At 50.5% G+C, this 21653-nt stretch overlaps 1 protein-coding gene across 1 annotated transcript in view; it reads left to right on the forward strand.

The window, feature by feature from the left end:
* ZNF185 (zinc finger protein 185 with LIM domain) overlaps positions 1 to 21653 on the forward strand; it is a 47781-nt gene that overhangs the window by 17540 nt on the left and 8588 nt on the right. The window contains exons 5-26 of the mRNA XM_064463458.1: positions 1616 to 1654; positions 2271 to 2345; positions 3168 to 3242; positions 3869 to 3949; positions 5362 to 5445; positions 6607 to 6645; positions 7279 to 7362; positions 9001 to 9075; positions 9742 to 9822; positions 10272 to 10340; positions 11832 to 11915; positions 13113 to 13157; positions 13531 to 13635; positions 15085 to 15183; positions 15735 to 15833; positions 16494 to 16601; positions 17261 to 17356; positions 18920 to 19000; positions 19204 to 19299; positions 19896 to 20051; positions 21033 to 21146; positions 21402 to 21497. Coding sequence (XP_064319528.1) covers positions 1616 to 1654; positions 2271 to 2345; positions 3168 to 3242; positions 3869 to 3949; positions 5362 to 5445; positions 6607 to 6645; positions 7279 to 7362; positions 9001 to 9075; positions 9742 to 9822; positions 10272 to 10340; positions 11832 to 11915; positions 13113 to 13157; positions 13531 to 13635; positions 15085 to 15183; positions 15735 to 15833; positions 16494 to 16601; positions 17261 to 17356; positions 18920 to 19000; positions 19204 to 19299; positions 19896 to 20051; positions 21033 to 21146; positions 21402 to 21497 — 1881 coding nt within the window. The remainder of the gene's footprint in view (positions 1 to 1615; positions 1655 to 2270; positions 2346 to 3167; positions 3243 to 3868; positions 3950 to 5361; positions 5446 to 6606; positions 6646 to 7278; positions 7363 to 9000; positions 9076 to 9741; positions 9823 to 10271; positions 10341 to 11831; positions 11916 to 13112; positions 13158 to 13530; positions 13636 to 15084; positions 15184 to 15734; positions 15834 to 16493; positions 16602 to 17260; positions 17357 to 18919; positions 19001 to 19203; positions 19300 to 19895; positions 20052 to 21032; positions 21147 to 21401; positions 21498 to 21653) is intronic.

A 21653-nucleotide genomic window follows, 5' to 3' on the forward strand; every position in this document is an offset into this window, starting at 1 on the left:
ACAGAGGAATGGATGCCTTCAAGCCCACGATCCCACAAGTTTACTGGTGCACACCAGCTTCTGTGCTGGCGCAACAACTGTATGCGCTAAGCCTGGGGGCTCCTCAGAGCAAGCGAAGCCCTGTGCGGCAGCTGGCTTTGCTTCAGGGCCAGAGCACGAGGGCTCTTCAGGAACCCACGAGCTTGTAGGACTAGAGTCCTAAAACATGAAACTCTTGGAAAGGGCGTAGCTGTATGTGAGAGCTCTTTGCTAGCTGCAGTGCCGCTGCTGGGAGTGCACTGTCCTCTCCCACGAGCAGTTTCCTGCTTCCTCACCCTTCTTCTGTGCCAGCTCTTGTCGCGATTAGACAGGATGGTTTCCCTGCTGTGCCCTACCTCCTTCTGCCTCCCTCTGCAGCACAGTGCTTTATCAGGCGCAGGATAAGTAAAAACAGGGACATTTGTGACATTGGAAATGTGGCATCTGAAGGGGCATCTTCACACAAATGTGCGAGGGCCTGAGGTTGACAGGAGGTGAGTGACAGGGAGTCCAGGGCACTCAGGATCTGTTTACACCTCAAAGTGAGGACAGGCGTTCGTGTGCCAAGCCGGACAACTTCTCAGCTTCCCTGCGGCTCTCATTCAAAGCTCAGTGCTCGGGGAACAGCTCGGGCATCGGGGCTGAGACTCATGCCTCTTCCGAGGACACTGCAGAAACAAGAGCTTGGGGCTGTGCTCGGTGCTGGTCCTCCAGCTCGTCCCGCCCGCAGGGCTCCAGAGCTAGGCTAAGCCTGCAGTGAGTTTGCATTTCTGTGTCTGTGAAGGCAACCAGATAAATCTGGGCTTGGCAGCAACCTCAGGCGCGTGGCGATGGGCAGTGTAACCTGCCTTCCTGCTGAGTTCTGACCTGATGGCTGACCCTGCTTGGAGCGGGAGGTTAGACCAGAGACCTGCTGAGCTTTCTTAGGGAATTATCTTGTGATCCTAAGGGCGCCTGGACAGACAGAAAAAGAGGGGGTGGTGTCTGGGCAGGGGTGAAGGGAGCCTGTCTGAGCTCATTCGATGGGAACTGGGTCCTTGAGGCCCATCCTGGTCCCCACCTTGCTCTCAGGAAGATGTCATCAAGACAGCTTGAAGCAAGATCCAGGGATGCTTCCTCCTGCCCTGGAGGAAGGGGCCAGATCCTCTCCTGATGGTATCCCTTTCCTTTCCCTCCAGAGGAGCTATGCCACACTCCCTTCCTGAGAACGGACCCTCAGAGAAGTTAGTGGGAAGATGATGTTTTCCTGTGATAAAACACCCAAAATCTCTGCTATATCTAATTTCCCCCTCTGTGCCATCAATCTGCAGACTTAATTTTGAGCCAGAAAATGCTGTCAGCATGGCTTATTTTGATTGGCTAACTCTAAAGCTCACTTCTCATATAAAAATCTTTTATAGCGCTTGTTCTGATGGTTATTAATTTTTAAAGACTCCTTCCAAGGTTAATTTTGGTGCAGCAGCTGAGGTATCACTCAAAGCCTGTTTAGCTTGATTTTTGGCTTGACAGCCACGCGGACGTTTCCCTTTAATACTGGTGCTGCTGCTGCTGTTTTTCCCCATATTTCTTAATTCGCTAACGTCTGTTCTTTGCACAGGTCTCCTGCCTCCAAGCCTCAGTCCGGTTACCTCATCAGGTTGGTATGGAGCGGCGTATCTTTGGGCTGTAGGGGAAGGAGAATTAGATCAGGAGCAAGAATTACTATCTCTTGGGTTCTCCTGTTAGTTGGGAATTTTACAATACTCAGGGAGTACCTTGGTGAAGAGATAGTCCTGAGTATTTTGTTTAACAGGTAGTTTGATGGCGATGTTAACAGAAAACCAGATCTCCTGTGTATGATACAATGATCACACGTGGGAGGATTCTCATGCTATGGAAGTGTTGCACCATCCTTGTGATCAGCACAGCACCCGTGATGGGGCGCGTGCCCTTCAGCTTCCCCTGACACAGGCCCTCGGACACTCTGATGCCACCGTGATCCTAAACGGGTTGGCAAGCCCTGTGATACCATACCCAAGCCTGTGTGCGAGCTGGTTTTCCCGTGTTATCTAAGGCCAGGGACTAGGAAGAGGGGACTTTTCTCAGGATGACTCTCCCAAGGAAGGACCTTCTAATCCTCGGTGGCCTGGGCCAGCACCTTCCTCCCGACAGGGCACACGTATGCTGTTAGGCCGAAGAGTGGCTGCGGGTCTCTTAAGTTTAGTTCCAAACTCTGTCCTGCAAAAAATATCACGTGTCTCTCTTCTCCCCAGAGGGGTGTTCACAAAAACCATCGATAAAACCTCTTCCATGCCAGATTCTTCATCTTGTAATGCAGCACAAAAGAGGTATGTGTGTTTCTTCCTCTTCTGCATGAAAACAAGCTTTTAAATATCGTATATATTTCTAGTCATCCTTTTACTTTGGCCAGTGCTTGTGGGCTTCCACTGAGCTCCACTAAATCCCTGCTAAATGCTGGAAGACGTGGCTGTTCATTTAACGGCTCCATTCAGCAGGCGTGGGAAAAAGACAAGGCGTCCAACTCCGTGTTTTCCTCACCAGAGCATGGGATGGCAGTTGGCTGTGAAAGTACTCACGGGTTTGGGTTTAATTTGGCAAATAGTTTTGAGCCGGGGACAAATCACAAGGAATCCTTGCAAAGCTGCAACACTTCATTTTGATGTTTTGAATGTGTTGGGTTTGGTTTTTTATTTGAAACCTGCCTCGGGAGAGGCACTTTTATTTAAAGTAAGATCTAAGCATGGCTCTGATCTAAGCAGATGCGTTGTTGCACCTCACGTGAAACCTCTGAAACCCTGTTTTTCCCCATTTTCCCCATGTGGGGAGAAGGATGATGCCACAGTGTCAGCTTCCTTCTGGCTGCTGATCCTGGGACAGAGTAGCACTGTCCCACAGCGGGGTATGCCCATACCGGCTCTGACAACTCACAGTGGCCCTGGGGCAGCAAAGCAGACCTCAAATCCTAGTCCAAGGCTGTGAAAAGAGGGCAAATGCTGCCCTTGCATTAAATAGCGGTCCCTGAATTCAGAGAGTGGATCTCTGGGGTCACCCTGTTTCCCCCCATCCTATGGAGCATGAGCTCACCTGGGGAAGAGCTGGCGAGAGATCGGGAGGGTCGTGCTAACAGGCGTGATTTGTGCCGTCTGCAGCACTGCCGCGAAGGGACGCAGCCTGTGCCGTTCCAACTCCGGCTACAGGATGACCACCGAGGATTACAAGAAACTGTGAGTGTGCGAAGGGGAGCAGCGCTTTCTGTCCGTGTGCAGGCTCAGCAGCACCTGAGCCTCAGGGGTGAAGCCACCTGCACGTGGATGCGTGGCCAGGCACGGCTTCAGCAGCTGAGCGCTGCAGAGCTTTCACTAGAAACAGAAGCAGCTCCCGGTGCTACCTCCAGGCCTCTGTGGGCCATGAGGCGTTCCTTGAGCTGCTAATGGCCTTTGTATGAAGTGAATTTTATCAGTTGGTAGTGATTAAGGCAGAAACTGGAGAATGCAGCCTGAGGACTTGGTTTGCAGCATTGATGGGCTTTCTGAAACCAGGAGACTGGAGGGGGCTTGTGGCAGAACAGCACTGCTGACATCTCCTGCACAGCTTTTCAAGTCAAAGGCTGTGGCTCTAATCTGAAATGCAGCTGAGCATTCCTTATGGTCCAGCCTCTAGCCTTAACCCCTATACTAGGAAACCAAAATCCTATGCGTACCCCAACATGCATGAAAAATACAAGTGTCTTCCACAGTTGTAGGGTCTGAACCCATTTCCATGTGCCCTCGGGTTTTGTTTGTGCTGCCTCTGCAAGAGTCTACAGAGGCAGCTCCCTTACCCTGGCTCTCCCCTTCCCTTTCTATTTCAGAGCTCCGTATAATGTCAAGCAAAAATCAGTGGACCTGGATGAGGACGATGTGCCGTTTACCCCAGATGAACATAAGAAGAGGTATGCCCTGTGGGTAACCACCTTTTCCTTGCAGGGGCAGCGACAAGTGGACTTACTTCAGCTTAACCGTTCATTACTAGGAAGGTCAGTTCGATGATGATTACAGCGGAGCCATTAGGGCTGATCGCAATAAAATAATAATAAGCAGATATTTCTCCACGCATCTATGCCCACGGGCAACTGCGCTCCCAACAAAATATAATTAAAAGCCTGACATGATTCAACCTGACAGCATACCCCAATTAATTTGGCAGCTGGAAATGGCCTGTGGAATCCATCGGCTGCGTAGTGTCGATGTGAAGAGAGAGGGAGGCACAAATAGCCTGGCAGTAAAGGGAGGAGCCCACCTCCCGCAGCCTGCGTGTGCGCCTTTGAGTCTGGACCACCCGGGGACTTGAGTTGCGGTCCAGATCCGGACGGTCTCTCGTCCTCATACCAGGAGTAGAGTGTGTTTCTTCTGTGTGGTAGATCTGCATCTGATGCAGCCAGCGTTCTGCTGCTTTCAGTGCAGTTTCTGAGGATACTTTTCCTCAGATACAAGACTTTTACAAATGAGAACGTGGCAACTTGCCCACTGGGGACCAACCGATAAAAGTCCTTTCAGAGATCTGCGCTTCTCCCGTGGTACAGCTCGGGGTACCGGTGTCTGTGCAGGCACGTGCAGTCCAGGTAGCACGTCAGCCACGAAGCCTGTATCCCATTTTAATGTCCCGCACTATGCAATATTGCAACAGTCCGGGTCTTGAAAAGGCGAACTCCCTCTGCCCTCCTGGAAGAGGAATCCCAGAATCCCAGACTGGCGGGGGTTGGCAGGGCCCTCTGGAGCTCACCCCGTCCCACCCCTGCTGGAGCAGGCACCCCCAGAGCAGGGGCACAGGGCCGCGTCCAGGCGGGGGGTGAATGTCTCCAGGGAAGGGACCCCACAGCCTCTCTGGGCAGCCTGTGCCCCTGCTCTGGCACCCGCACAGGGAAGGGGTTTGTCCTCACGTTCAGGGGGAACTTCCCGTGTTCCAGCTTGTGCCCGTGGCCCCTTGGCCTGGCGTTGGGCACCGCTGAAAAGAGCCCGGCCCCATCCTCCTGACACCCGCCTTTCAGATATTTATAAGCACTGATGAGACCCCCCCTCAGCCTTCTCTTCTCCAGGCTGAACAAGCCCAGGTCTCTCAGCCTTTCCTCACGAGGGAGATGCTCCAGCCCCTGAGCACCTTGGCAGCTCTCCGCTGGCCTTGCTCAAGGGGTTCCCTGCCCTTCTTGAACTGGGGGGCCCAGAACTGGACGCAGCCCTGCAGATGTGGCCTCACTGGGGCAGAGCAGAGGGGGAGGAGAACCTCCCCCGACCAGGAAGTTTGTTTTGCTACACCCAGCAGCCACTAACAGCATGAGCAGAAGGTGACCCCTTCCCTCCCTTCCAGGACGGAGGCGGCCAACAGTGTCCTGAGACGCACGGCCAGCAGAGAACGTGCTTACGTCCTCTCAGCAGCCAAGAAGAGCAATGGGTGAGTCTTCAGCGTGCGAGTGTGGGGCAGGAGAGAGGGAAGAAGCTGCCGAAGGCGGTCTCGCAGGGGTTGTGGCCTGACCCAAGGCTCTCTGAAGGCGATGGGTACGGAGTGGAGAAGACGTAGCTGCCCTCTCTCTAGAAGTGCCAAGGATGTCTGCAGGTTTGTGCAGAATAGGGGAAATCCTCCAGGAGTCTTGGGAAGTCTTCCCTACTGAGAGGGATGAAATTTCAGGAGGAGAAAAGCCATGATAGTCCCTCGTTCCCTGGGGCACACAATCAAGGCTTCAGTGTTTAGGTTCAGTTCTTAATACTGCTCTCTCCAATTTTGTTGTAAGGAGAAAATCAGAACAAATACAAACCACGTGTAGTACGGATCGGCTTTTGGTGACAGTTTGCCTTTACATTGTGCTTGAACGGTAGCCAGATTTACAAGATCCTGATCTTAGTTGCAGCTTCAAAGTAGTTCTGTGGGGGAAAAGAACCTGACAGCGATGTGTGGGTGTGGAACAAGAATGTGAAGGATGTGTGGGAGCTACTGGTCCTCAAGGCTTTGTTGTCCATCTCTTTCCTCAGAGGGGGAAAAAAAGCAGATTTCCAAGGTCCCTGATCTCCCAGGAACCACGATAGTGGCTTTTTTGCAGTTTGCTTTCGCTATAAATCCTTTTCCTCTTGACGTAACTCAGGGTGACACAATGAGGTACCAAGAGGTTGCCAGTGTGAGAGGGGATGCGCCAGCAGCACTCGCCTGTGCCCAGAATGAGAGAAATGCTTGGACAGGATTTGTAGGGACGTTAAGGGTGCTTGCACTGGCTGCTAGTTCCTCTGGTGCACTGTGTCGTGTGGTACGGAGGGAGGCGGGTTTGTGTGCAGGAAGGAAAACAGCTTTCAGGAAGGTGTAAATTAAAAAGACTCTTTGGGGAAACTTCTTTACTTCGCATGTTATAACTAGCTGCTCTTCCTATTTTTCCCTACTCTGTAATTTGTACAGGTTTAACACACCCAGTCGCTGTCAGCTCTGCCCAAATGGTGCTACCTGACCCCTTAGCGCCTTGCATCATATGGGTCTGTTATGGGTCAGAGGCTCTGAGGGAGCTGCCCCTGCCCAAGGCATGTCTCCACCTCCGAACTTCTAACTGCTGCTTTTGTGCTTCCTTTACAGGAGCCCAACACAGGAATTTCCACCCTTGTTTGCCAAGAGGTAGGTCACTGGACTCTGAAGTCCCGCTGGGGTTGTACACCCGTGTGCTGTACCAGGGCCGCTCTTAAACGCTGGGACAGGAGACCCCCAGGTGTTTCAAAGCAGGGGAGGGACACTTCCCTTAAGAAGGATGCTCTGGGTTGGATCTGGCTTTTGAGAGCCCGCAGTGTTGTTAAACACCGAGAACACAGTACTGATGATGCTTTGGGTTATGGGCAACCTGAAACAAGGAGAGGCTTCCTCACTGCCTTTCTTCTTCCCGGGAAGGCTGGTTCCAACCAGCAGGGTGAATACTCTTCAGGCTTCAGGCATTTAACTTCTAAAGCAGTCGGTATGATAGGGAAATGATGCCGAGGCTGCTCTCTGGAATTTAAGCATTCAGCTGATGCTGTTTGTAAAGCAACTGTGACAGCAAAATGCCACTGATTTGGGCTGAAGGTCTTGCTTCACTCCGCCAGTTGGGAGGCTCAGCGGTAGCAGAGCCCAGAGAGCGTGTCCTCAGGAAAAATCTGCCTTTAGGGGAGGCAGAGGGAAAACATAGCTTAAGGGAAACAAGAATAAACTGCCTGAATTAGGTAGCAGTGGGCAATAGGAAACACTGTGATATTTGTCTCTCTTTTTGCCTTTTGAAAGAATTGAGATAGAAGAAGAGGAAGGACAGCAGAGGAGGAGTCCAACCGTGCCTGGTTCATGCAGGTTGATGCCAGATGACAACAGGTATTTACCTCATCCTGGAGTGGTGTGTTGTCTGTCTTTGATTTTAGGGCACACGGATTTGCCACCTTTGCAGATAACTGCCTTTATCTGCAAGGTGGCAGCTATCTGACGACAGCTAGAGATGAAGGTTTTCCAAAAGAGACCTCTCAGAATACCCTGATTGCCCCTTTCTTGCAAAAAGGGGAGGATCCAAAGTGAAAAAAGGAGGTCAGCTCACTCGGTGAAAGAAATGAGCAGGCATGGGGACAGGGCCAGAGCCAGCCCTGGAGGGTGACAAACTGCATTTAACTACAGGCCAGCTCTGACGTGAGTTGTATGGCGTAAACCTGCCGCTGAGCCCCTCTCCTGATCACGCGCCGCAGCCCAGTCAGTCCTGCCTTCACAAGGCGCTCGTAGGCCACAGGAATGAGCCTGGCAGCACTTTCTGCACAGGCACCGCGCAGGAGGAGTCGGAGCAGGTTTAGATGAGCTCACCTACCCATCAGGCACCCATCAGATAGTAATGATTTTCTTTTACTAGCCAACTTGGCTGTGTGAACTGACCCCATCACCTAGGCATGAAATACTCAATATCTCATTATTTCCAGTCCTCTGAGCCAGCTCTCTGCTTTTGTTAGAATTTAGATTTAATTATTCTACTATGATAACAACAGAGAGGTGTGACCGGAGAGGTTTGAGAGGTTCATTATCTTTAAATTGATCTTTGCTTTGATGGGAAACGTTAGCCTCATTTCAAGCCCCTGGCCCCTTTCGCAGCCCAGGCGTACGCGGGGCCGTGGCAGACAGGCCGGGGCGTTCCTGCCGTGGTGTGTGGGACCAGAGGACAGGCTGTCGCTGGTGGAAAAGGGCAGCAGGGACGCCCTCCCCTAGTCCGCAGTGGTCAGGAAGAGCTGGCACGTGGTGTGGGGCTGAGGGAGACCCGCATACAGAAATGTTTGGCCGAAACGAAAATGTTTGGCTTAGGAGGGAGACTCCTCGCCTGTTTTTAAGCAGATTCATTTAATTTGGGATTCAGCTCCCTGTTCCTGCTCAGAGGGGTGGCTTGATGCCAGGCAGCAGCATTATTAGCTTCTCTGCCACTCTGGTGCTTAGTGGGCCCAGCAGGGAGTCCAATAAATGAGGTCCTTTGGCCCAAAATGCTTTATTTTCAGGATGAAGGAGCTGCCTCATGATTTTTGGTGGCAGTTTGGTGCCATTGTGGTGCAGGTTTGAGACAGGGCTGGGAAGCAGTTCCCCTCCCTTCCTCATCTATTACACACATGCACACGGTGAAATCCATTCTGTGAATGCACTGAGCTTTAGCGTATACATTTGGGGAAGTTGTTTTTGAGTGCAGACTCAAACATTGGGGGTAGAAAAAGCTCCAGCTGTGTCGAATAGGAAAAGCCAGTTTCTAAAGGCTGAGTATTTCAGCAGAAAGGCAGGTGCAAGTCACATCAGTGCAAGAGTGCGCAGGGACAGCTGCGTGTGCGAGTCCTTGCACAGCAGGGCTTGGCCTCGCTGCCCAGGAAGCAAACAGGAGAGCTGTGGGCCAGGTAGCAGGATGTGTCCCCCCACAGGAGAAGCCACCTAAAAAATCTTCTGTCTTTAATGCTTCCTTACTTCATTTTGGTTTGGTCTTTTTTGTGTGTGTGTCAGGGCTAATGGGCTAAGAAAAACCACCGCTGGATCTTCCTGGAACGAGCCAAAGACAACAGCAGTGTCTCCCTCCAGGTAAGTTTTATATCACAGCCAGGGTGTCTCGGACGTCTTCCGCGGCTGTATCAGCCCACACGTCGCTGTAGGTCAGAGACTTCTGCAGGCACCCCTCTGGGAGGTGAAACGAAGCAAATTTGTCAGCCTTGTACATGGGAGGCTTTTCTTAGATGCAGGCAGCTGCTTTAAAAAGGTTTTATGTCTGAAATCCGTGTTTCGTCCTGCAAGGGTCTGACACCATCCCGACAGAAGTGCTCAAAACGTGAAAGCAAAGAACCCGAACATGCTGAACTCCTTCCCGCCAAATCCGTGTAGGGGAATAATTTTCAGTTGCTTTCTTCGTCTGCCTGATTGAATTCATGACTATAATATAAAAAATGTTGACGTGGTTTTCCCCAGCACTGCAAACAGCGCTTTGGTTACTGACCTCGTTCTCTTATGTTTATTCTTTGTGTATCGTTGGCAGAAGGTTAGACATTCCCGGCAATATCAGCGTTTTGATTTTAAGAATTGCTTCTGATAAGATGACTTTGTAAGTGAATGTACTGGAAACGGTGATGTTTGTTCTCTATTTTATCTATTCACAGAAAGGAACGCTTCAACACAGGAAGATTTTGGCCAGCTGCAGTGGGGAGTTGGGTTGCTCAGGAATGACAGCTTTTTTTTCTTTGCCTTCTCTTGCAGCACTGAAACAGGCAGCAAGAGCCAACCATGGGCATCCTCAAGTGAAACTGCAGAAAGAATCTCCACTTCTGCTGAAATCAGGTGGGTCTGCTGGCCCCGTGTCATCCTAAAGCTCCGCGAAGGAGAGCGAGGGGCCTGCTGCACTGGGGGGTTTGCCTCTGCTTGGTGGTATTTCCCAGACAGACGCGATTGTTCTGGACACAGTGCAGTCATGGAACAATAAATGCTACAGCACAGGGAATCTAAGAAAGCTGCACTTCACAAAAGCATTAGCAATCTGGGAGGAAATATACCCAGATGGAAGCTGTGGGCCTCCCACAGCTTGAACATTACTCGGCTCTTTCCGATGAGAATCTGAGCCCCAAAACTGCAGACCTTTCCACCTCCTAAACTGATCAGGCTGTCATTTTAATCCAATCCCTGCACTGTACGTAGCACACTTCCAACAACCACCTTGCCGTACAATTCCTGTGCCTCCCATTGTGTCCCCTCATCTCCCTGCCTAATTGTTCTTGCTGTTTTGCTTGCAGAAATGGTGAAAACAGGCAGGCCCCAAATGGGAAATCCTCATCGGAAGCTGTGTCACAGCATGGGGACGGGTAAGAAGTTAAGAGAAGCTGATCTGTGCCGCTGAACGTAAGGCGTAACCCTGCTTTTTGCTCGGAAATAGTCTATACCTGCTAGTGGTCTCAAACAGATGGGATCTCGCCGGTGATGGTCCTGGGCTGCACTCCAAGAGCATCATCTGCTGGCTAGGCTGCAACTCATCAGTTCCCTCTGCTCTTCCTCCACCTCCCCCGAGGATTCTCCTCTCTGACTCAGTCCCTAAAGAGACTACTTCATGCATATTTTATTTTTTTTTTACCACTCCAATTGCCATTCCCTGGGGAGCTTCTTCCACCTACAAGGGATGTGTTGAACCTTGGTTGCTGGTGGCTCCTGCTGACATTGGTGCTGGTCCTCTGCACCCTGTAGGAAGTCTGAAGGGGTAGCTCAACACTGGGAAGTCTAAAAAGCTCTGCTGAATGGAGGAAATCCTAAGAAAGAAGGAACTGATTGGGAACCTAAAGGCATGGGTGCAGGTGCTGGACACAGTAAGGGGCAGAGCTCTGGCACTGTGTAGCTGCACCGGTGAGACAGGGAGCTTGCAGGTGAGGGCAGGGAAGTTTCTGGCCCTTCTGAGAAAGATCACTCCCTCCTTGTATATGTAATTATGTCTAGCGGCCTTTGCCCTCTGGACTGTACACAGGAGCATTTCAGATTTTTAATACATACCCCACATTAGCAGGGCTCTCTGTTCTCAGCGTTAGCACTGAATTTTTGGCTGTGTCTAGGCTGAAGCAGGCAGAGGCCTCACCTTTCGCTCTGCTGTGCTGAGGCAGCTGTAGAAGACTTGGATCTGCCAAATGAGTTTCTGTAGCATATACAGTTAATTGCAACTCACTCTTCACCTCCATCAGTGAAGAAAAAGCCAGAAATGTTCCCAAACCAATATCTCAAGCTGAAGCAAAGTCTAGAGTGCTTGAGAAAAGGTAGAGGCCGGCCTATTGTCATGGTCAACCGAGGCTCTTAAAGCAGGGACAGCCTGATTACAGTGCACTCATTGTGCTTGGGGTCATTTGGGTCACATAGCTGCCCCTAATTGTGAGCCAGTCTCCCAGAGAAATTAGAGGATGCCTCATTACTTAAGCCACCTAAAACCAGAGAGAGAGTAATTGGCAGGAAGGAAGGAGACGGGCGCGCAGCTTGACAGGTCTGGGGGAGTGAAAGGTGGGTGTAGGGTCCGGCTGGTGGACCTGTAGGAAGGCCTTTCTGGCCCATGAGCAGAGAGGGGACAGCTGTTGTGGGGTGCTGACGCTCACCCGAGCAGAGGGGTTAGCAGTACCTCGCTGAGGGAGCAGCACAGCTCTCTGAGTAACCCATGAACTGCAGCCAGGCCCACTGCGCTCGGAAAGCTGGCCCCTCCTATGCTGATCTATCGAGTTAGCCCCGTTTTGTGCTCCTCCTAACTTAATGTTAGTAGACTGCTCTAGGATGATACAATATAAATGCTGTCATGTCGTATCTCACCAACATTTTCCTTTTTCTAGTGACAAACCTCCGAAGGAAAAGCCTGAGCCGTTCCCACGAGATGAACTGGCCCCCAGAGCAACCGCAGCTTCCACGAACGGAAGGTAGAGTTCGCGTGAAATTTCTTATACTGACGAGAGCGTTGGGCACATCGTAAACTGCTGCTCGTGGGCTCCGCAAGCCTCGGGAACTCTGAACGGATATTTACTGATGGAAAACCACAGTTTGATCTGTGCTTTGCAGTACTGCAGCAGTTTCTCTAAAATTTTATTTAAGAAGGAAGGGGGGAAAAAAGAAAACGCTACCCTCTTCAGTAAAATTGTTTGATATTTTATTCCATTTCTTTAGTTTCTATGATACAAAAAAAATAATCGCTTTTGTGGGTCATTTCTGCATTTTCCGGGTTTATTCCCAAATGCAAACCAATGTTTTACAATATAGAGAGGTTCACACTCAATGTCTCTTTAGGCCTCCAACCCCCACCTACCTATTTACTTTTGCAACAAGAAAACCCCTAAAAAAACCAAAACCCAACCCAAACCCCGACGCTCTGCGAGTCAGAGGGTACTTCTCAGTGATCCACCGGAGGCGACTAAAACGGCTCAGCTCCTGCCCGTTCCTGCAGCACGAGGCAGTCTCCGCGGCAGTCGTTTCACAGCTTTCCTAGGGAATCTGCACCCCCGCTGGGAAAAAAACCAGAGATGCACAAATCGCGAAAGGTTGCAGGCTGCCAAGAGCAGCGGCTGCGCTTCTGTCCCGCCCGAGGAAGCGGAGGTGAGGGAGGAAAGGCGTCGCCCGTGGTATGCAGCAGAGGAGAAGTTCCGTGAGAGCTGTTCGCCGCCCGCGGCCTGGAAACGAGACGACAGAAACGAGCGAATTTGGATCAGACACCTGAAGTTCCGCGTGTTGTCGGCTGCCCTGAGACGCGCCGGAGGGCGTCGGGGCCGTCCGTCTCTCCGTGCGCGCAGGTGGAGGTGCCTGCGTTGCAGCTGTGGGCTGTAGGACATCCCACTGCTTTTGGAAGAGTCCTGGCTTGAATTTCCAGGTGACTCCACCCCACCGGCATCTGGCGCATGTTGATGATGTTCAGAGTTACTGAATGCTCCTTTGTACTTTATACGCAATGAATTTCCCCAAAGTTTCTTCCCGTTTTTCCTGTAGAAATACAGTGAGGAACATCTCTGGGAAGTTTTAGGGATTTCCTCCTCGCTCTTTTATTAAACGCATAAGAAAATAATTGTAGAACGTTACCCAAACCAAAACCACAGCTGCTCTCTAAAGTTGGTGTCTCTCCTTTTCAGTTATCCTGAACACACAGAAGCCAACAATGGATTTTACCCACCAAAGTAAGTGTGTATTAACAGTGTAAAATTCACTTTTTCTTCTCCACTTCAGAGTAAGAGCAGTCTTTTCCAACCTACTACTGCCCTAAAAAAAGCGTCCTGGGAGCAGCGCTTGCAAAGCGGGGGTGGACCTGATCCACCAGCTCGGAGAGGACTGAGATCTCTCAGCTTCTTTCCTCGCAGTAGCGGGAGTCGGTTGGATTTGTGTCTCTGCCCTTCAGGTCTGCTGCAGGAAATTTACCGAGCTAAGCAGGAGGGAGGAAAAGATGATGTGGCTGAGACAGAAAAATCTCATGCTTGATATTTTTGTTTCTTACTCTGTTCTCCAACTGGCTGGGCTTCCTTCTGGCACCCAGGGAACTCCCTCTCTTACCAGGTCCAACTCTGGTTGCAGGGACAGACCTGCAGATGCTCCAGACAAGCTGCACCGTCAGTACGAGACCTCTCACTACCTGGATGATGCAAAGCCTGAACCTGCAAGGTCAGGGCCTGCTGCTGGTACTGGCGGTGCTGCTCGCGGGGGGCAGGCGTGGGCGGGAGAACAAGGAGCGTGTCGAGTTGGAAGCAAAATCCAAATTGGGCAACAAAGCAAGGGGAGCCAGAAAATCCATGGGGGCTAAATGGTGGGAATGGCATTCGTTCTGTTCGCTGTTACACGTCGATTTCTTTCTACAGCAGCAGCCTGGCAGCAGATACAGCAGCTTTATCATGGCTTTTAGCATTGATCTCAAAAGCGCCTCCATTCCACGTGCTTTTTAGACCATGCTTGCTCCCCTGACTCTAACAGAGGCGCAGAGTCAGGAAAGAATTGCTGCTGTTAACACCAAACACATTAATCTCCCCGAAGCTGCTTTCTTTGCTTACTTTAGCCCGTTATTTGGGGACTTGACTCCATGTATTGGCTTACCAAAGGATTTGACGTGAGAAAATGGTGTTGTCAAACCTCCCAGCTGAGGTGAGGAGGATCACAAGGTTCCCAGTAGGATGGTGTAAAACCCAAGAGCTAGAGCTGCTGCTAGGAATGTCTTCCCCAGCGTTAGTGATATTGTGCATTGTCCCAGGTGCACGATTCTGTGACAGGCCAGAGAAGTCGTGTGTCCAGCCAAGATGTGTGTGAATTGAGGCCACGTAACTGCATTAGTTCCACTAACAGTCTCTATTCTTCTTGATAAGACATAATGAATATGTTTTTTTCTGAAGGAAAATCAGTTCTCTGAGAAAATTACTTTCTGTTCTCTGGTCTCGTATAAAGCACAGTGTTATTACTTCATACAAGTCCCCCCTGAAGCCTGTGGCAAGCTATCAAGCTGTGGATTCCTTCCTTTTTTTGACAGGTCTAGCTTGCAGCCTGATGCCCCTTCTCCTCCTACGGAGAGAGCCAGAGCCCCTGTGCACCTAGAGGTCGCAGAATATTCCTTTAAAGAGTAAGAGTGGGTTAAATTTAGTGGGCATATGAGTAATACTGAGGATTAAGGAAAATCTGAATGGGTAGGCACAGAAAGAGGCTTCTTTCACAGCTTTTCTCCCAAGGATGAAGGCAACTGTGCTAAGGTTTAAAGCGCAGCTTGCAAAATAAACCCAGAGGTTTGCGTTGTATCCCTCCTCCATCTTCTGTGAGTTGAGCCAAGCACCCCAGCTTTTTTTCTTCCTCTTAGTGCTTGTGTGCTCGGTGAGGTTCAGTCACTACCTTCTCATTCACTGATAATCCCGTGAAACGCCACAGTGATGCGGGAGTGGCAGCAAGGGAGCCGAAAGGCAGCTGAAATACACTGAAATTCAACTGCGGTCTAAATATGGCCCCTAGAGAACAATCCTGGTGTGGGACAGTGAATGGCGGAGATGAAACAAGCCTTGCCTGGTGAGCGGATATTATTCACTAGAGCAACGATTCAGTTGTTAAAGATGGGACGGGCCTCTCTCTGATTATCAGATCTGTCCTGGGCTACGAGGAGAGAAGCGGCACCCACGAGAGCGGGCCCACGAGTCCCGAGGCCCCAGCGTACAGCAAGCCTGCCTGGAATGAAGCGACGTAAGGACCCAGGGTGCTAACCCCAAGCTTGCTAATGTGTTCTCATTGTTGAAAGCCTTGGAAATAATGATTGCTCAGGCAATATGGAGCACAAGAACAGCGGCATAATAAGGGCCATTTTTCTAAGCAGCTCTAAACTGTTCCTCTCTCCAGCATCCACTGAAGTAGTAAATTCCCTACCGTGTTCCCTGAAGACTAACCTCACAGCAAATGCATTTAACATTTCCCATAATAATCCAATACCCTGCAGGTCTACTTTCTTGCTAGAAAGCAGCGTGTTTGTCTAGAGAAAACATAGTCTGGACTGATATTTTAAAGAGCTAATTTCAGCATGTGAAAATGCTGCTGCTTGGCCCATCCATTGAATTCCAAGCAGTCAAGCAGTGCCTTGTGCCGTGCTGAAGTCGGTGCTTCGTTGTGCCGGTGACAGCTTAGCCCTTGGAATACCCTCCACTAATGCCTGGTGACTTTCTTTCTTCTCAGTGTGCATTGAACTGAGCTTGCAGGTGTTTGCCTGGCAGCCACGAGTTGAGTCTCTTTTCCTTTGCCAGGTCTTCCCAAGATTTCAAAGAGGGGAAGACCCCTAGAGACAGGGGGCATGAGAGCACACGGGCCTCGGGTGACTATAAACCAGAGCTGATCCAAGCAGGGTAAGTGGTTGGTAGGACTCACCCACAGTATCTAGTCACTTGGTAATTCTTCGCAGTTATTCTGTTCCCGGTGTTACTGAGAGCACAGAACAGCTCCTCTGCTTTGTGCCCAGGAGGGAGGGCTTTATACTGGCACATGGCAGCAGGGAATCCCACCCATACTGAGGGGAAAAGCCAGCTGGGTGAGACAGACACACCGTGTGTGAAGCCCAAGCGAGGGTTTCTGTGCTGACAGCATGTGACATACGTCCTTCGGCATCAGCGTGGTTCCCTTGGCACTATGGTGGCAGGCAATAGCTTCTGCTGCCCAGGAGCCTCAGCAAGCACTATCCAAGCGTTTATGAATGCTGCAAAACCATGCACGAGTGTGTCCTGAGGTGTCAGAAACATCTGTCAGTCCGAGCAATTCTAACACGGGTGCTTTCTCCTGTGCCTAACGTTTTCCTTCTGCGACAGTCTCTGATGAAAGGCCTTTAGCTGCATTCCTGCAAGCTAGAATGGGATTTGTACACGATTCCCATCAGATATGGTACCAGGGCAGTAGCTCTGGCCAAACGCTGCCTCCTGCTCCCTGCCTGATGGCTCCTGTCTAGGAAATAGATGTCTACCCGCCCCGGCGTGGTTCTTCTCTGCTGCCTTAAGCACAGATCTTTATTTTAGGTTTTTGGACAACCATACGGAGAAGGGCCAAGAACCTCCTGACCATGATGTCCACCGAGAGCCTCCCAGGCTGAAGGAACATACTGAACATGAACCCAGCATGGCTAGGTAAGGAACCCCCTGGCCTTTTCCTGCAGGATGAGGGTTAATTCCTTGCATGTCTTCCCCACATACATGTGCAGATAAAATCTTCTCTCAGGCTCCCCTTTTGTGCCCGATTCTAGCACTGCTTCTACTGAGTGAACCTTTTACCGTGGTTTTATATGAAAGCCTGGGAGAAAACATCCTCATTAGCTGGAGGCATCGAACGCTGTCCAGCTGGACTGCCAAGAGTTGCTGCCTAGACCTTAAATTTGGAAGCAGAGACTGTCTCTAGAGACACATGCCAATAAGTAACCTGGTGTGGCATGGGGTAACACCTCTGTGGTAACGCTGTCTCTCGTTTCCAAGCTTACCCAGTCAGCGTCAGGTCTCAGGCCGTACTCTGGTCACCCCGGCACAGGACCATTTTCCTTCCCACTGACCTGTGACTCCACTGGGTTCGTGGTGGCTGCCTCCGGGCCTTTAGCCTGCCTCGTGCAAAACAGTGCAGGGCTAAACGTCCAAATGGAAGGACTTCGTGGACTGATTGCTTTGCTTTCGTCCTTATTTTCCCCCTAAATTTGAGGAGTTGAGGCTCTTGGTCAAATTGAGCTTCCTCACACACGTATTTCAGTGAACAACCCATCTTCAAATCAACTTGTAAACCAGACTCTCTCCTCCCCCAGGTCTGTGCCAGGCTCCAGGGACGGCACTAGTGGGAGCTTGGACATTAACAAGGGGACATCGCCCTGTGTGCAGAGTGAAGAAGTCACTTCAAGAAGGCAAGAGAAATAATGGGCTTGCTTTTTCTGACGAGAGAACACGGGGCATTTACTGCAGGTGGTTCTGGAGAAGGGACTGAGGATGCTGTGTCTGTGGTTAGGGGTCACCAAGCTGGGCTTTCTCCATGAGTGTGTGGAGATACATAGTGAGTGGTGGGACAGCAGGGTCTGTGGTTAGTGAGGACCGCAGAGGAGGGAGCTCAGGAAGGGGCAAAGCAACAAGGAGAGAGCGGTGGTGTCAGTGTCCCATCCTCCTGGGTTCCTCTGATGAATGGAGCTATCCTGGATGTACCACAAATACTCCAAATTGTAGTTCTTCATCACGCAGGGAGGCAGAAGGAGCTGTTCCCAGTCCCCAGGGACACGAGTGGACATTAGATTGCTGAAGAAAAATGTTTCAGAGAGAAAACTTCCCCTTTCTTGCCAGTACCCCGCAGCGAAGTGACCAAGATGGATAAAACTCCATCCGCTGCCCGCTCCATCCCTCCCCCAGTCCACAGACTTCCTTTGGATAAGCCCTCAAGCTTACCAAGTTACCAGGAGTCCTGGTCGGAGAGTCTTGGTCCTTCCAGGTGCGGTGACTTTGGATCAGACGTGCCGCGGGCGCAGGCAGGAGCGCTTCTGCAGCGACGCCCCGCTGAAGGACTGGGGCGATTTTGATGCTGAGCTCCTGGACAAACACATCTTTAGATGCTTAGAACATCCCAACCTGAACGGGAATCTATAGCTCAGTGAGCATCAGTGTTTTGCCAGAATTTAAGGTGTCTACCTTTGTTGCAAAGGAATCAAAATAAATTGATCTTGCTTTCACCTGGGCGCCCGTACCAACCCTTTTCTGGCTTACCCCCTTAGCGAACTTGCAGGGATCGAATTAATGCTGGTGAAGGGAAGCCCTCAGCTAGTAGCAAGTAAAGTGTAAGGGCGGCTGCCTCTTTCATCAACCTTAACGTTTCAGGGGGGATCTTTGAAAGCACTCTGAGAATTAATTTCTTGGAGTCTAATTAAGGGCAATTTTGGTGCAGGAATCCAAGCCATTTTCAGACTTTCTGCAGGGTATCGGTTTTCCCAGAGGGGATGGTGTGCACAGACGTGTAAAACCAGACAGAAAAAGCGAAAGAACTTTTCCCTCGATTAATGTAGGCAGGTGTAGATCCAGGCTGGCTCTGCAGTGGGTTTATCCAGTGGATACACTTCTGAGGTGGTACCCAAATGGGGCCAGCTCATGCTCTTAGTGTGCGAAGTGTAACGTAGAGGTACTGGGTAACCCGTAATGGTCGTAACTAAATGACCAAAGTTAAAATGTCAGGTTTGGAAAGAGTAAAGAGGTAACTGATGCTCATCAGGAGTTTTTTTTTTCCCTTTCCACCTTATCTTTTACGAGATCTGCATTTTCCCTCTGTTTGTTTTTTTTTCACATCTTTTTAGATTATCTGACATATTCCCATGCAGGGATATTGTCCTTCTCTTGAGACAGGAGATTCACCAGGGGTTGTGTCTACATCCTGCAGTAATTCTATGCACAGGGGCAATTCTGGAGACTATAATGGTCTTATCTCTTGGCAGGTCCAGCTCTCTGCCTAGAGGAGGCAGCGTCACTGCTCCAGAGACCCAATGCACGAATGAATCTGACCCATGCTGGGAAAGGTATGGAGCCAGGGGACCAGGCACGCTTTACTGGAGTCTTGTCTTCTCCCTGCTGCCTGTTCCAAGGCATTACAGATGCTCATTTCTTAGCTAGTGAATTCAGAAGCCAAAATAATCATGATATCACTGCATTTACTCCCCATGGTGGGCAGGTTTGGACACAGGTGCCGAAGCCCCTAACAGGCTTTTTCCTCCCTGAGCAGGGTCACTCCAGCTTATGAAGAACAAACCTGCCCCACCACAGAGAGTCACCGTGAGAGCCGGGGAGACTGGAGACACAATGAGCCCGTGGCAGCCAGGTACAGGGTGACTGTCTCGTAGTTCCTCCCCATCAATGGCTCCCAAATCCTCACCCTTTGCCATTCCTGCTTCTTGATACAAACCTGGCTGAAGCCCTGGACCTATGTAAATTTGCCCAGTGTACGCTAATCAAATGGTACTGACAAAAGGGCTATTAGGTTTAGGATTCCACCCACATATTGAAGAATCCTAGAATTATTAAGGTTGGAAAAGACCTCTAGGATCATCAAGTCCAACCTCCAACCCAACACCCCCAGGCCTCCTAAACCATGCCCTGAAGTGCCACGTCTACACGTGTCTTGAACCCCCCCCGGGATGGTTGTTCAAATTTTATTTCAGTTAACAAATGAACATAGATGACTGCTGAATCTTAGAGCATTTCATTGTGCTGGGAATTCAGCTCATGTAGAAGTTGTATAGACCTCTGCCATTCCCTCTCACCTTAAGAACCTATTACCAGCCTGGGGTCCCCGGTCCTCCTTACTGCCAGTAGAAAGAGGCACGATCCCGCCTCGACAAATTCGGAGCGCTCGCGTGAGCCGTAGCAAACGCAGTCGCTGGCTTTATGGTCAAACGGGCTCTAATTCTTTAGCAGGTCTAACTTCGGCTCAGAAGAGAGTGCTCTCAGTGCATATGAGACCCAGCACCCCGTGCCGCTGTACATGGACCGCCAGCCTTTTAACGTCAGCGTGTCAGCACCCAGTCACAGGATACCATCCTACGCAGACAGCCAAGTGTTCAGCACCAGAAGGTAAGGGTTTGGGATGGGATGCGGTGACGGGGAAGGCTGCTGGCACAGAAGTATTTGACACAGAAGCTCTGGTCCAGGTTGTACGGTCACTGCGTCAAGAAGCAAGAACAGAATTTTGTTCCCAGAGGGAGCAACAGTATTGCCAGGTCTCGCAACACATGGAACAAGATCATTTTTGGACCCAAAGGGCTGAAGAAGGGATTCAGGAGATCTGAGCTCATAATTGCTCTGTACTTTATAGGCTGCTGTCACCCCCCCCCGGCACCGTGTGATGCTGACACGTCTCTGCAGTGCAAGAAACTCGCGCTTCATTCCTGCCCTTGGGTTTATATCATGCATGTCTTGCCCAGAGCAGGGTTTTCTTCATCTTGTGATGTGCTTAGCCTGTCCCTCCTCCTCTCTTCAATGCAGCATTGATTTGCAGTGCTTTTCAGCATTGTCAACATTAAGTTATACAGTTGCCTGAAGCTTTAATAAGGATCAAAGTGCTGATATACAATATAAACATAATCTGTGCCCCAGGGCACTTGCAAGAAAAGAATGACCATGAGGTCTAAGCTCATTTTCTCTATTGAAAGAGCTGAGCCCTGCCCACAGGTTAAAGCCATTCCAGTAATGAGTTCTGTCTTGGAAAAGTGAAAATGTGCAGGTCTGACACCCAGATGGGCCAGCTGGTCAGCCGTTCACACGTGCACGTGGTGGTTTTGGTGAGCACTGGGAAAGGAAACAATATTGAAGTTATATCCATCTGTGAACTGCTTCGGCTTTACTCTCAGGCATTAGACTGAGGTTGAGTCTGCTTTCCTAGCCTCAGAGCTTCATGTGCATGCTGCAGCTGCAGAACCAGCACAGGGGGAAGGGGCAGAGCCGAGGGAGAATGCATCATGACAGGGACTGCTGAGACAAAATATTAGTTGGCCAACGTGAGGACTCCGGTGGCTCCCGGTACGATGTAATCAGGGCTTTGTGCTTCCTTGCCAGACCTACTCCAGATTATGAAGGGAGAGTTTATGATGGGAGAAGCAGCCCTAGGAACAGCAGATATGACAGCGCTAGTGCCAGGGGGCACTGTGAATTTAACCCCACAGCTGGACGGTAAGAAGACAAAAGGTGGGATCCAGACTAACCCAGAGAACACCCCACTGCTGCGTTTATCCAGTATCTGGAGTGTCCTGACCCACTTCTTACTAATTCCCTGGATCCAAGCATGTGCTGTTTGCATGGATGGCTGCGGCACGTGGGTGATTTTGATGCTAAGCAGGGAGACATTTAGCCAAGATTCTCGCCACTTGTGAGAATCCCTCACGTGCCCAAGTTCGGTGCTTGAGATTGTATCACTTCCTTTCATAGCCACGACTCCCTTCCCAGAGACACCACCATGTCCATTTCCCAGAGAAGCCACAGGGTGCCATTCTACATGGACAGCTTAAACTATAACAGCACCAGGTAAACGGGTAGTCTTGATGGTTGTGAGGGAAACCTCTGTGAAACTGCTGTGGAAGAGAAGCTAGGAAGCAAAGCCAAGAGCTGAGAGAGAGACGAATGGTTTCCAGGGCGTGGATGCATGATCTAGAGCCACAGAACTACTCCTAAACCATTCCT

The sequence above is a fragment of the Phalacrocorax carbo genome, chromosome 11 (assembly GCF_963921805.1).
Source record: "Phalacrocorax carbo chromosome 11, bPhaCar2.1, whole genome shotgun sequence".
Lineage (NCBI taxonomy): Eukaryota > Metazoa > Chordata > Aves > Suliformes > Phalacrocoracidae > Phalacrocorax > Phalacrocorax carbo.